The 15,792-nt window shown below is 36.8% G+C and overlaps 1 protein-coding gene across 1 annotated transcript in view; it reads left to right on the top strand.

The window, feature by feature from the left end:
• HHIP (hedgehog interacting protein) overlaps window positions 1–7,064 on the top strand; it is a gene marked incomplete at both ends in the record, with an annotated part of 68,448 nt that extends 61,384 nt beyond the window's left edge. The window contains 2 exons of the mRNA XM_082282645.1: window positions 4,373–4,521; window positions 6,871–7,064. Of these exons, the coding sequence (XP_082138771.1) occupies window positions 4,373–4,521; window positions 6,871–7,064 (343 nt within the window). The remainder of the gene's footprint in view (window positions 1–4,372; window positions 4,522–6,870) is intronic.
• Window positions 7,065–15,792: the final 8,728 nt, after the last annotated feature.

Raw genomic sequence — 15,792 nt, 5'->3', positions numbered from 1 at the left:
CTAGGGACTAGTTTTCAAACATGACAGAATTTCTTAAGACTAGAGGTCATGAACAAGTATACCATATAAGAATAAATTTGATATGCTGCTGAGTTTAAATCTTAAAAGCCATGAGTTTTTTCCACATTATTCCCATGTAGTAAATCTGGAGACAAGTAACGAGCTTTTGGCATCTCTCCCAGGACTAAAGGTATACTTTTTAATTTTAGAAGCTGTACCTGAAGAGATGCTATATTTATTCTATGACAAGTTGTAAATTTAGGCTATGACAAGGAGTGAAACAAAATTATTTTTTCTTGACATTTTCCCTTATAAAGGAAAAAACCTCAACAACTAATGCACAAGTATTGGTGATATACTTAAGCATCATTCTCATATCTAATATCATATGTGCAGGTAATTGAAGCATAACATTCCATATATTTTGTATCAGGATTTCTACAGCACTGTCTCTTTTTTGAATCTGAATATCCAGGAATTTTGTCTGGCTTTTTTTTTTCTCACTTCAGTGGGAAGTAGAGATTTTTGATACTGTGTCAAAAGCCTGGTGGAGGAATTGTTTTCTGTTCAGTACCATTGTTTTACTGCTGAGTTTGGCCCTCCATTTGCATTGATTTATGCACATCTGAGTTACAGATAGCTCATACAGCAACTAAATCACTCTGTGTGTTTAGTGGAGCTGTGAAGAGATGCACTAAAGAAAGCATGAAGTTCCAAGCTATGCCAGGATGAGTCTTAATCTATTAAAGCATGTTGGACTTTTATATGCTTCTAAACTAACAGTAGAGGCTGCTTTCTTCTACTAGCTATGGTAAGGCAGCAAAAATTATTTCACACATTGCACAGTCAAGAATTCCCAGCTCACTGCACACATCAGTGAAGGGATCCAGCGAGGCCCCAGCCCCCAGTACAACTTTTCCTCCATGTTCCATACATTTAGAGTTGTTATACAGTTTCATGAAGGCCTGTTTTAACAAGCAAGATATACTGTACTGTACTGTATATATGAACAGCTCTTTAAGATAACTAGAATTGTGCAGACCATATAAATAGTCATTATCAGCTACATTTTTGGCTGACTTTCTGCGGACCAAATAGTGCTTACTGTAAGAGTAATCTAGCTGTACCCTTTAGAGTTTTATAGATTGAGGGATACAAGGAAAAAAATTCTCTCCAGCCCAGAGTGTGGCTCCATCCATTCCCCTCCATTTTCCACGTCAGGAGACACAGCGAAGCACTGGTTATATAAACAAAGTCATGGTCCTGTCTAAGTGCAGGAGAGATCGAGTCCCAGCAGTCAATTTCAGGACTTACGTTATCTCTGTGGGATTCACTTCAACTTGCGCTGAGCCTGACCATTTCCACCCCTTTCAAGCCCTAAGAATGCAAAGTGTGAGCACTGTGGGGCAGAGGCTTTCTCTCAATGTGTGTTGGTCCCAGAGCAGCACTTGAATCCTGAGAAAGAAGTGTGGCTTTTCCCAGAGCTCAGCTAAGGGAAAACCAGTGATTCTCACACACGAGGATTCCGCTGCAGCTGCACTTGTATTCCTCTTCTCCTAAGGCATCCTGCCAACCAGAATTTTTTCCATCTTTGTTTCTACTCCATCTCACCATTAATAAATACTATCCAAGGCTGATGAGTGCAAGTTATTGATTGATGGTAGAATAAAAGGCAAGGTTATATTCACAAGTACCGAGAGCCATAGAAAACTTTAAATCATAAAAGTGACCAGCCATGCTCAGCTGGATACAAAAAAAGTGTGACTTTTACCTTCCTAATTAAATACAAAAAGAACCATATATTCTAGCACTATCATAGATAAATACTTCACATCTATTAATAAAATAAGTCATTATCTTCCCAAATAAAATACCTCTGTGACTTACTTTGCTAAAGATATGCCACTTGAGCTCTTTTTCAAGAGATGCTCCAGGAGCCTGAGGTTATGCTTCCTGCTAAACACTGTACTGTTCTTGTGGTTGATTAAGAAAAAGAGAAGCCTTCCATTTAAAGTAACTTGAAATAAATGGGGTTTAACAGTGACAGATAAAGAATGTTGTCTCCTATGCAGTTGGGTATACAGAAATAATTTCAAATGTGGGGCTTTTTTTCCATACATAGGAATTAGAAGACAGATCTTTTTACTTTAAATCTGAACAAGTCTCCACTGAAAATCATATTATTTTCTAGAACCATTTCCCAAATAGCATTGTGTGTGATATTTGCATATAATTTTTTAAGTGTAGAAACTTTCTAACCAGATCATATGTAATACACTCATTACTACAGAACTGGAATTCCTTACAGGTCAAAAAAATAATGCATTATATTTAAAAGACAGCTGTGGAAATATGTAAACAGTCAAACTGAAAGGGTTTCAAATATGCTGCACCAAAGGTGTCAAAACATATTTCAAAGCCCTTAAATAATACAGGACCTTCAGTCTGATTCTCAGAAATGCTTTGGAAATCAGGACTTGGTGCTACGCTAAAGAAGCATCTACACATTCTTTCTGTCCTTAACATCTTTGGGGAACCAGTTCTCGTGTGTGGATGCTTAAATAATCATGGCAGTAATTAAGACTGAGCAGAGAAAGTGCTATGCTGAAACAAACCAGTGGGCCTGTACTGTATTACTCTGTTTCAAAGAAAAATGCAAGAAACCCTGTAATGGACCATTAACAAAATGCTTGCCAAAATGGGAGGGGGAAATGTAAGCCCAGTCAGCAAGTGAGGGACTTAGGTATGAATGCTTATTTTTTAAAATATTATTTTTTACCCTATCTACTTTGAATGGCCCCATTGTGCACAGAAATATCTATTTAAAAACCTAGTGGAACATGTGCTTCAATATCTTTTGATATCTTAGAAGCCACGAGTTCACCTAGTTAATTTTATTTTCTTTAGCTTAATTTTTTTTCCCTTGATGTTTCTTCTGATGTTGAAATGGGAGATAAACAAGAATGCCCAGTTTTTCTCCACTTTTTCTTCTGTCACAGTTTTCTGCACCTCTGTCATACCTGTTCTTTCTCAGGATCCAAAAACTATCCTTTCCTCCACGCAGGAGTATCACTCTAGGAATTTAATATTTGACAGGGTCCTCAGTGCACGAGCTGCTATTGCAGTTATTTGCATATAACTGGGGTGTAATACTGATGTCAGTATATTGAACAATGTTATTTTCTATTCTATTCTATCTCATACAATTTTGTTTTGGTTTGTTTGAATTCTAGCTGGACACTTAGCCAAGGTTTCTCTAAGCTCTCCACAACACTCATAGAATCTTTTTCCTGCTCATTTCAACCTTAGTATGTATGGCAGTAGTTCAGGTGATTTCCTTGAAAATGTGTTAACTTAATTAACTTAATTTTCCATGATGCTCCTATTCAATTACTTGATCAGATCACTTGGGAGATCCTGACATTCTTTTCCAAACTTGTACCTGTTTGGTTGTACCTGTGCAACCAGACCTACAGCAGAGACAAAACATGGTACCTCTACTGTGAACCTGTAGCTTTTGGATGATCCTATCATCCCAACCAAAACATCCAGTATCAGAAATATTCTAAGTCAGCTGAACTAGAATTTCCTTCATGCATACGTTCCCCAGAATCACCTGATGGTGAATGGCAGAGTTTGGAAGGCACCTCTGGAGGGCACCTGGTCCAACCCCCCTGCTCATGCAGGGATTCCTACAGCCAATTTCTCAGGACCATGTCCAGACAACTTCCAAGTATCTTCAATGATGGAGACTCCACAACTCTCTGTGCAACCTCTGCAAGTGCTTGGTCACTCTCAGAGTACAAAATCTTTCTTGATGTTCAGATGCTTAAATAGGCATTCAGAATGCACAATCCAGATATCATTCCATGAAAATATGGAAATAAAAAGCCAGCAGTGTAAAACTGAATTTGTAGACAGAGGTAGCACTTCAGCCAAATTATTACACGTCATGATGTGTGACATAAAACTTGTTCAGGTAACTCTTCCCCCTTTCTTAGGGAAAATCTAGATCAGCTAGAAGTGCAAAAAGACCATCAGATGCTGCCTGCGATAAGCTGGCAGCTTTATGAACCCTCAGCAAGATGATTTTGGCAGGTTAATGCTTCAAGAATTCTCAAGGACTATTGCTTAGTCTTGTAGAAGATCTCTGAAGGCAGTTATATGAAATAATAGCAACTTGCACTGTATTTTTCTGTACTCTAACATATCATGTCTATGCTTACTGTTTTTTCGAAGGAAAAAAGAAATCTCATGATTTCTCCCACTGATAATACTACAGCAGAGAACCAGGCCTTTAATAAAAAAATCAAAATTTTTCTCCTTGATCCCACCTTTTAACTCTTTGCTTGGTTTGTATGGTTTTATTCAGGCCTTTAGTCCCTGAAGAATGCAAAAGAACAACTCAGCCTGCACAGATACTGACATCTGAATGCTCAAGGCATTGTCGGAACGGGCACTGCACTCCCACAGGAAAATGCTGCTGTAATCAAGGCTGGGAAGGAGAGTTCTGCAGAACTGGTTTGTATTATAGATTCATAGCAACAAGTGAAAAAAGCAGTGACATGTCGTAATTAGTTTTTAATTATTTGCTCAGAGAAATTTTCAGGTATATGTTGACCAATATATTGGCCTTCAGTTCTAAGACAACATTAAAAATACTGATTTCATGAGTTGTAGGAGAAAAATAAGTCTTTAGATGAGTAGAACTCTGAAACATCTAATGCACTGTGAGCCAGTGCAGAATGCAATTGATAGCATAAATATGACAACAGGATTCTTTTTTTTTTTTTCCACCAAGATTTTAAAATGAAAGGAGATGCAGTCAATACATGTCCTGTGTTTGGACATTCACCTTCCACTTGCAGTATTATCACTGTCAGTGTCAAACAGATTTGTCAGAAAAGGTGGTAAATCAGAACTGCAGGTCTCCATTGCATATTTTGCACTTCACTAACTTAATGCAGATTTTTTTAGTTTTGGTACATTCTTGCTTTTGATCCTACAAAATGAAATTGCTCCAGTTTGCTAAAGAGAATTCTATGTACAACTTATCATGAAGCAGCTAATAATCAATGCTATTGTGATCCATTATTACAGTGATTTCATCAAATCCTATCATGTAGCTTTCGATTTTAAAAGTCACTTGAAAAAGTGACTGTGATCAAACCAAGATGATAGGTGTGCCTGCAAAGGGATGAGGTGAATGAGCCTGGAGTGTCACAGCTCTGCCATCACTGTCTCAGAGGCTGTGGTTCTGTCTGAGCTGTGTAATTTTGGCCAGTGCAGATACTCCAGAGCTGGCCTGGGTACCAAGAGATGTTATGACAAAGATGATGTTCCTCAGCATCAGCAGAGTCCTCTGACTGGGCATATTTGGTTGGCGAGTTTGACCAGATGCCCACACAAAGAGATAACGTTAGCATAATGGCAGTAGAACTCAGTAGCAGGGACTAAGAGAAAACAAAGATCCCATGGATAGTTCAGGTTGGAAGGGCAGGAGGGCCCTGATGAAGCAGGACCATCTATGAAGTCCTGGAGCGTAAATTTCAGCAACCTCCAGGTTTTTAGTGATGAGTAGGAGTGACTTTGGAATGAAATGAGATTAATTAATCACTAATAATGTATCTTACTGGCAAAGATTCATGAGCTGGCCTTCTATAACCCAGCAATGAAGACAAGTTAGAGAAATGGATGAGGTAATCAGGCCAAATAGCTCTACTTCAATTGTCCTCACTTGTCAGTCAGAGCCCTCCCACATATAGAGAATGAGGCCCATTCTACAGCCTTTGTCCAAGTGGAACTTAAAGTAAAAAATGCCTCTAACGTGAGCATAAATAGGTCTTGAATAACCTGTTTTGTTTAAAAGATCACAGCTTTATGACAGATAATTTGATGGACATAATGAGCAAGAAAGCCACAGAAAATATGTAGACTAAGGATCTTCCTTCTCTGTATCCCACACAACAATTAATAGCGATGTTCTAAGTTGAACCTCAAGCTACTATTATAGTTTAAACAAGAAAATTTACCTTACAAGGTATGAGCTTCCTTTTTGTGTAATTAAGAAACTCATGGACAAAATCAAGAAACCTGTATTTCTATAGTGTATTATAAATATCCATAAATCCATATTAAAGCTTATTGCAATAGATAACATTAAACAGCATAACACCTACAGAAAAAGAAAGATGTATTATATATGTATTATATTTATCAAGGTGCTGTGACTACCCCAGAAGACAATACTTCCGCAACTAAAGTTATTATTAATTTTGCTAACAATGGCTACAGTTTAAAATAGGAGCTCTATCTGAGAAACTGAAGCAAGCTGATAACCTTGAACTCTATAGATAAACTGGCATCTGCTAAAGAGAGAGAAAACTTTGAAACTTATATAACTGATAAAAATGGTTGAAAAAATACTCTGGCTCTCTTTTCTGTAAAAACAATTCAATTTTGGTCCCAACATTAAGTGATTCGAGAGCCAAAGGAGTGCATCTGGTCAGGTGTAGTCTGCTTTGCTAAGGCAAAGTAGTGCATAACTCTGAGTATACAAAGGAGTTTGCCTGAGATTCTAAATGAAACCGGAATATGGGAATTGAACATTTTCAAAAAGTCTGTTATTTGAGTTTATCAGTCTTTCCTGGGTGACATCCTCTCAGACATACAAAATTACTTCCTCTCCCTAATATTCTAAAATTTTGAAAAATATGCTTTCAACACTCTTAATATTTCAACCTATGTTGTTTTTAATTAATATGCTTTATCACGGCAAGGTTAGAAAAGCTCTAAATGAATGTGTACTGTATCTTTTTTGGTTTGTGATGTTCTAAACAAATTGGAAAATCGCTGTTTTTTCACCCACAGCAAAATGTGACCCAGCCTGTCGACATGGAGGTGTCTGTGTAAGGCCCAATAAATGCTTATGTAAAAAAGGCTATCTCGGCTCCCAGTGTGAACAAGTGGATAGAAACATCCGAAGAGTGACAAGGGCAGGTATTCTTGATCAGATCCTAGACATGACATCCTATTTGCTGGATCTAACCAGCTACATTGTATAGTTTCTGGGACTATTTGGAAACTCCACTTTCAACGGGCATTTGTTTTGAATCCTGTCATTTTTGAAAGACTGTTATCCTGCAACAAACACCGGTGATTTGATTTACTTTATTAATTTAAGTGTAATTTCCGCAAATGTGCAGAAAATCCCTCGTATGTGTGTAAATATTCCTGCGCGTCTCCACAGACGTCCCAGTATCCAATATGTGCACACATACACACGCAGCCGCTATCATGGCTTTGCAGAGAGTGGAATCTTTTTTAATATTTATTTCTTCATGAGAAATAGTTTACGAAGCAATTCCACTGTAAAACACATTTTCGTCAAAGGACTTTCCTGATGTCTTAATGGCTTCTTTGACATCCCAGAAATCTCGTTCCTGCACCTATCTGATTATAGCAGTGAGAAAGCAGTTTCCAAACACCGCTGTATAAACTGCTGGACTTAATAAAATCCAGTTGTAACAGTTTCTAAGGTAAACTGAACTCCATCATGAGACAATATTTCAGAACTGCTTAATGCATTCCTATCTAGGCAATTCATTGTAAGACTGTAACCTTCACTTTCATCAATGTAACTCTATTACAGAATGTTATTTCTTTATCTAGCATAGATGCAAAAATCTGGTTATCGCAGCTTAATATCAAGATTGTTTCAAGTGTTTAATAATTAAATTATATTCGCATATTTCAAAACCAGTCATCCTAGAAGGTCTGCTTTTTATCATATATTTTATTTAACGATGGGCACTGGGTTCATGTTGCATATTTATATTATTTTATTTTATTTTTATAATGTAGACATCACCTAGATGAGACAGCTTTACCATGTCCTGTAAAATACTAAAGTTACATTTTCACCAACTTAATTGGAAAGACGGGGAAAGAGAGAGCAAACACACACACACACTTTAATGTGTTGTGGATCTAATCTAGAAATGTACCCTTGTGTCAACTTGTATTCATTTATGCTGGATGAGGAAAAAAGCAAACATCCACCAATCACAATAAAATTCCAGCATGTGTTAGAAGTGTCCATAAAGTGATTTTCACTGTAGCAGGACAGTGTAAGAGGTTATACACGGGCAGGCTCTGCTGATGCCACACTGAACGGAATGTCCCGGGCTGAGAGCGCCCACGAGCACGTGCTGACTGTGTGTGGTGTCACTTGTACAACACCTACAGCAGTTCTTGCCAAATGCAGTTCTAAATGTTCCTTGGAGAGCTAACAGAAAGCTGAGTCTTTGTAAATGCATCAATAAATGTGGTGTACATGCTGTAGTCAGGTTTTCTAAGGAATTAATTAATTAGATGTAGGTGCAGAACTGGTGCCCTCTTATCTTCAGCTCTACTGGCAGTTTCTTTGTTCACTACTTACCAACTATCAGGTTTCCTTTGCACTACCTGCAAAAAATCTTGCCTGAGAAAAGAAAGCAGAGCAGCCACAGTGTGCACATCCTGTGGTCCTTAGAAGCAGCTGCTCATGCATCAACAATTGACAACGCTTTAGCCAAGCAGATCTAAAAGTCTTTTTCGCCATGTAAAATCCAGTAATAAAATCATCTCTCCAGGGCAGCAACATACAGTGAATTTTCTCTGATAGAAATTTTTCAGTCTTCATTTAGTGAGTATTAAATGTGAAATTACAGCATAACCAATACTTGCATTTCTGTGTCTCACACATTCCAGCTCTGAGGAACAGATGATTACATTTGCCTTCCATATATGTTCGCCTGGGTTTCGAGTGACCTCATGCCAAATGGAAATTGGTTGAGAAATCTTGGTTAAGTGCTCAGAGAACAATGGTCTGCATTAAAAAGTGCATGCATAATTTTGCACAATGTAGATTCAACTGACAGTCCATTGAAAGACATCTTGGGATTAAATGAGCATGAAGACCAAATTGCCCTCTCACCCCAGAAAAGGGTGGTCCCTTATAGTCACACGAACACTTCATTGGCTAAGCAGTGTGACCAATCTTAAAATGAACCCTGTGGTAGCATCTGTAGGTTAATAGCAGCTCTTTGTCTCCGCTGCTTTCTGCCTTTAGTCTTTTCCCTGAATTCCATCACAAAAAGTTTTACAATTAAAAAATGTCCTGACAACCATTTTTGTAAATTGACCTTAGCATCTAATCTTTCCTTATTCAACGTGGGTGACAAAAATGTGAACTTCTCATGAATGAGCCAGCTGTCTAAATCTGTCACATAGCACGGTTTTATTACACTCTTCATAATCAGCAAAGCAAGAAAGTCGCTGAAGTATTTTAGCAACGTTTAAATATCTGACAGAGATAACATCTTTAACACTTTCTTAGATTAAATATATTTAAAAATAAACCCAACTTTAACTCCACTGTGACATGTTATTTTCAAAAACCAGCTGGGGAGATGTGATAGTTCTTTTCTCACTGCTTAGTTCCTTAAGAAATGCCACAGATGGCACCTAAATTGAAGATTCACAATAATATATATGCCATAGTCACGCAGAGGACAGAAAACAATGATCTTAGAGTTCTGATCTTAATAATAAAGACAGTTAATTTAATAGGGAAATCCGAAAATAAAACTCCAGTAAGAGCTAAGAATTAAATCCAGGCCTCATTCAAATCAATAGCAAAAACTCACATCAATTGTGCTGCACCCAGAAAATCACCTTCCAAATTTAAGCAAAATTCTAGTTTGTTTATTTTTAAAAAAATTTCTGCTCTGAGTCATTCCATAAAAACTTCAAAACTAAGATATAATCTAAGTGAAGGTTAGAGGGAGAGGGGAGATAGCTTGTGAAACTGTTTTGATTCATTTTTAAACCATCTTTTATATTGTGTGAAAGCACGCATCTGCATTAAGCCCACATGTACATAGGAAGTCCCAGTGGAAAAGAAGTATTCTCATAAAAAAAAAAAAAAGACACAAAAAATCCTAGCTGCTTATTTATCAAAAGAAATTATTCTATTAAAAAGACTGAGCAAACCCCAGGCCTAGCCACCCAAGATGCTGATATAAAAAGGGCAACTGCAGTAATTGCCCTGAGAATTGGCATACAAAAAAAAAAAAAAAAAAAAAGGGTCTGTAGAAAGCCTGTTGCCAGTTAGGTCATTCTGCAGCCATTCTCACACAACCTCCAAGAGTGTCCCAGAATAAAACTGAGCTTATAAATGAAACTAGATAAATGAGGCAATTAGATAAGGGCCTCCAGAAGGGATTTTATGTATGTGTTCACGTTGTCTCTGTCTCTGTGTCTCTCCCTCCTAATCTTTTATTCCATTCATTTCTTCCTTTATTCAAGATACTGCCTCTCTGTTCCCAACACATTGTACATTTCAAGCATTCCTTCAGCCTTTCTGCTGCTAAAGGAGAACAAACGTACCTGTTGCAAGAAACATGACTCTCCCTGATGCCTGCTAGTTTTAAACCCCTGCTTTATTATTTTGGGACGGAAAATTCATCTTTCTCTTTTTGTATGCCACTGATCAGAAAAAGCCATATTACTGGAGTATAAGGAAAAACATCTTTACTCCATAGATAAGCAGGGAGACAAAAAGATGTTATGCAAAATCAGCTCCAAATCGTTTCACTCCATTTCAGAAAAACAGTAAACTCATTTTTCTACTGTGCCCAATAAGAAATACTAACTCAAAGCCTCCCCCTCTGGGAATAAATTTCTTTTGTTAACACTCAGGGACACAGATCCAAACCCTTTTTACCTTTAAATCCTCACACGTTATTCAATTTCAGGCAAAAGAAGTGTAAGTTAGGTATAAATAAGAGTATAAATTCTGTATCACTGACATGACACCTTTGTTTATCTCCTTCTTTCATTCACTTGTCCACATTTGGTTTTGCAGCTCCTTCCTTTCTAGACCCACAGTAAACATCAACAATTCCTGGTTGCTGCAGGTGCTTTTTATTATTGAAACTGCCTCACAGATGTGCACATCAAAAAAGCTTCCCAGCTGGCTGAGGCCTTTATCTTTTGGTCATTCCACAGAATTTTGTTGTTTTATAGTGACTTCGAGCACTGTGTCTTAGCTGGGCATTTACAGTTCAGGAGGACCAGCCTCACACAGCTCAGGCACAGACAGACTGAAGCTGAAGGAAGGCAGAAATCACTTCAGTCACTGTGCTTATCAAAAAGTTACCCATTGCAAGCCAGGGATCAGATGGCTTAACTGAAAAGCAGAATGATATTCCTGACATGATGAAATGTAGCTTTTCCATACACATTTTCTCTAATTTGGGTTGAGAAACAAGGACCTTTTCCTACAAAATTATGCAAAATGGAGATGCTGAAAATATGAACAAGTAATTTCACAGGTGCAAAGTCGCGCTACAGTGAAAATGAGTGTTCGTACATGTAATTCTAATTGCATTCATGAAATAGGCATTTATAAGATTAGTTCTACATGGAAAAAGCATGGCACCCTGTTCTGCTAATTTTTCCTTAATTGTGTATATTCTTTAAAAGAAATTTGTGCATTTTAATTTACTGTCCTTTAGAGTATCTGTGTATCAGTTTAATTAGGAATTATACCATTTTGATCTTCTGTCCAACTTAAAAGCTGTCCTTCATCTTAGAAAAAAAAACAGAAAAAAGCTAAGTGGTAAATAAAAACTAATTATTTCCATTTTGCAATATTAAAAATTCACTAATATTTTGTCAATTAAAAAAGAAAAAGTAACATTCTCATAAAAAATGCAGCCAACCCTTTAAATTCATTCCAACTCAAATTTGCAGAAAATTTGTACCAAATAATCTGGATTCTGGCTACAAAAAAAGTGATCAATATATGTTTCCCTAAGTAGTTTCAGGACAAAATGTTTTGGAAATACTGAAAAAAATTTAAGACTGTTTTGCTGTAAAGATTTTTCTTTTCAACCACAGAGAAATTCAGTGAAATAAGGCACGTACTTTTGGGGATATAGGTGTGAAACAGCAGCAGCCACCTGAAAGCTTAGTACAGGATTACTTTAATCTTTGAGGCCCTGACTCCAAGTCCATTGATGTCAATTGATAATCTCCTATTGACTTCATTAGCTACAGGATTAAGTCCTTAAAAGATATCCACTTAGCTGGCAGAAGATCTTAACTTCAGACATCAGTGCACACATGACCTCTCCGTGTCTGCATCTGCAGTCATTAGGCCAATGTTTTGTGGAATAAGACTGCAGATCCAGCCCTGCAGAAAGCCCTACAGAGCATATCCACTCCTCCTGGCTTTCCTTTTAGGCATTGCCAGCATTTACACAAAATCTGCCTGACTTCTTGATACTTCTTCAAATGTGTCCAGCAATCAGCTGATGTGAAAGCCGAGTGACTCACCTGCTTCCCTGAGCTCTCAGTACTGAAAAGGTATAGTTTAGTGATCATTCCATGCTACAGACATTCACAAACATTTAGTATTCTGGGTTATATGCAAATAATGTGTGTCTTTACCTACTGTTTACAGCACACAGACAGGCTTCCATAAACAAAATTGTCAGGCATTATTGTACAGACAGCAAGCTGCATTACTGGAGAAGAGTTTTATTTCTACTGATAAAAACCAACTTTCCATATGCTACACATTACCAAGAGGGTCCAGTGGATCATATCTTAAAGTTCCTTTTATGGTTTATAAGATTTTCCTATTTATTTTCCTTTTGCAATGAAATAAAAAAGTAAAAAATATTTTAAATGAAAAACTACTTTAATTCCCAGGAAATTTCAGAAAGGCAGCATCAGCTAAAGCATGTGAATATACACAATGGTGTGCTCCCAGTATTCTTGGAAAGAAGGCAGAGAGAGTTGGCTGGTTTGGAGACAGGGTTTTTTTTATGTAGGATACATTTTCCAGTAGGACAAAAGGGTGTTTTGCATCACAAGGCAGTAACAAACAACCCCATTTTCTGAATGTTCCTAGGAGGAGCTGCTAAAAAGAAAATGTTCTAGGCAGTCAAAATGGGTGTGCAGACTGAACTTAATTCATACCAAGATATGCTGAGACCAGAAACCATCTGGTATTAAGTCACCAGATGTAGCTTGTAGTGGTCTCCATTAGTACCAGAAGCAGTAACCCTACCCTGTGAATTTTCCAGAAATGCTATTAGCTGTCCCCCAAAAAATATACTGCAGAATTAAAACTTCAATTCCCCTTTGAGAACAATTAGATTGTAATGGGAGCCAAGCAGCAAAGGAAATAACAAACTTCTGTCACTTGAGAACATTACTGTTGTGACATTCCCCTGTTCAGCAAGTTTTATTTCATAGTAGCTGTCAGGTACTGTATGTACATTTGAAATGTGGGAAAATAGCTTAGAAAATACCACTCAGACTAGGCTTAAGTATCTTCTAGAAACTGAATTATACTAGTAAGCATATACAGGCACCAATCTAGCTGGGAGCACACAAGTAATTTTAAGCATATGAGCCACACTGAAGTCATGTGCTTAACATTATTAATATAATTAAGTGCTTTCTTGGTTCGAGACCTTACAAGTCTTTGCAAGTCTACCTACATAGACTCCATATGCTATATGTGCATTTAGTTTTAGGGAGACAGCAGGACTCAAGTTCACAACAAGAGAATTCAGTCGCTGTCTGTCACAAATTCTATATAACCTGAAATAATTGTGTCTTTGTGCCTCCACTCTCCATCCAAAAATTACTGAAATCAATCTTTGTAAAGCGCTTTGAGCTCTTCAAATGAAAAGTGCTATAAAAACTACAAATTATTATTATATTATTGAACACCATGTATGTATACACACTATTATGTAATATATAATATATGTATAATGCATATAAATTCTAACAAATGTATTTGTGTAATATCTGAGAAATGGAACAGTTGTATCTGGAAGTGATAAATACATAGAGTTGGATTTATTGTTAATCTGTGGATTTAATGATTTTTTTTAGACAAAAGGATGTTTAAGTGTATAATTGCTTTTCTTAATTTAATATATTTATGTAAATGCATGCCTGAAGTTCTGATTAGATAGTTATTCTGTGTCCCTTAAGCTAATAAAATATATTAAACTTTATCTTACTATATAAGGTACACCTGCTGCTTTAAATTTTTTTTGTTTTAATATTTTTTTATGAGTAAATGCATAATTTAAAGTTCATGAAATTTTAATTTTAATCGGCTCTTTGATCTTTGCAGTAAAAGCAAAACGCCAGCATTTTATATATTCTTTGAATTGTACCCTAGTTTTATTTATATAAATTCTAAGATGCTTTCATAAAATGTGACTGAACACTGCTATTATTTTTGGAATGGGAAGTTTGGAAGGGGGTTTCCTGGACAGAAAATTAAGACATCCATATTGAAAAGATACCTGTTGCATTGCAAGCAGTATGTGAATGGACATGCAGCTGGACCAAGGGGATTTTACGCACAGGCTTTGGAAGTACAGATATCTCGGAGAATTAGTTCAGCAACAATGGGAGAAACACTGGGGTCATTTATTTGTTTTGTTTATGTCCTATCTTCAGAGAAGCACATCATCGAATCAACATATGTTAAATTCAGAGGTACCATTTCCAGTGATTTAAATGAGGGCCATAAAAACTCGATGCAGTGTGGAATTCTTTCCTTTTCTCCCCATCCTAAGACACAGGTTCTGTTCCATTGAACTCAACACCTGAGCATACACATGGGAGCAGGGCCAGCTCCATAGATCAACCCACTGTGTTTTATGATACAAAAGAACAATTAATCACTGAAGAACAATGAATCACTGAAATGCAAACTACACTTGCATCTGGGACAGCAAAAACCAGTTGGGACAGGGAGTACTAAAGAGCCAAGGGCTTCTTCACACACTAAGTTTACTTTGGTGGTTTGAAATGCTGTTGAATTAGTCTTACACATTTAACTTACCCAAAGCCTTTAGCCTGTCCTGTGTTTATTTCTTAAACCAAAGAATGAAGCATTACCAACTCTATGATATTGATGCTATCTCTACATTTCAGATCGAAGCCAAAATAATCTTGAAATTTTCAAGAAATTGTTTTTCCATTTTTCAGCTAGCTATACCATTAGTGATATGGGCTGGTGGCCAGCCAGAGAGCTAGGATCCAAGGAAAATTTGAACTTCACCCAAATTTGAGGATATTTGGAAACTCTATTTTACTTCAGCTTTTCAATGAATAAATATAGCAGTTGCAGCAATGTTCTTCTAAATGCATTTTCCTGAAAATTTTCTTCATTTGAAGAAGCGCTTAGAACAAGAAAACAGCTGAAAGATGGCAAATAAATAATAAAGAAATGCATGAGGATTGTTTTGATTTTTTAGTGGGATCTATGTATTCATGAAGAGAGTAAAAAGAATTCTGTGAGTTTTGTACATAATTACAATAAATATAGTGCAGCGTGTAGTTCTGGTGACATCATGAGTCACTGAGTTTGTTCTTGTAATTTATTAAGACATTATGAAAACCCACTGACATATTTATAAGCCTTGGAATTAACAGCTACCTTTCATTCCTTTTACAACACATAAGACATGAATTTTACTTAGAGAATTATATTATATATACTCAGCTGTGTACAGCAGGACTGTAATTCTACCTAGAGCTTTTGATGATATCCTAAACCTGAAGGGAAAAATTCTGAATCTGCTTTTGGATTTACCAAAGGAGGTATCTTTGGCCTCTTGAACAAGGCTTGTGTGGTTTGCCAAAAGCCATCAGAACTTTCAAAAAGAATCCAAAGCCTAAATGCACAATTCAGGAGCATTCCAT

The sequence above is a fragment of the Coloeus monedula genome (genome assembly GCF_965178545.1).
Source record: "Coloeus monedula genome assembly, chromosome: 5".
Lineage (NCBI taxonomy): Eukaryota > Metazoa > Chordata > Aves > Passeriformes > Corvidae > Coloeus > Coloeus monedula.
The sequence above is the reverse complement of the archived record's forward strand: the minus strand, read 5'-3'. Positions and strand labels throughout refer to the sequence as shown.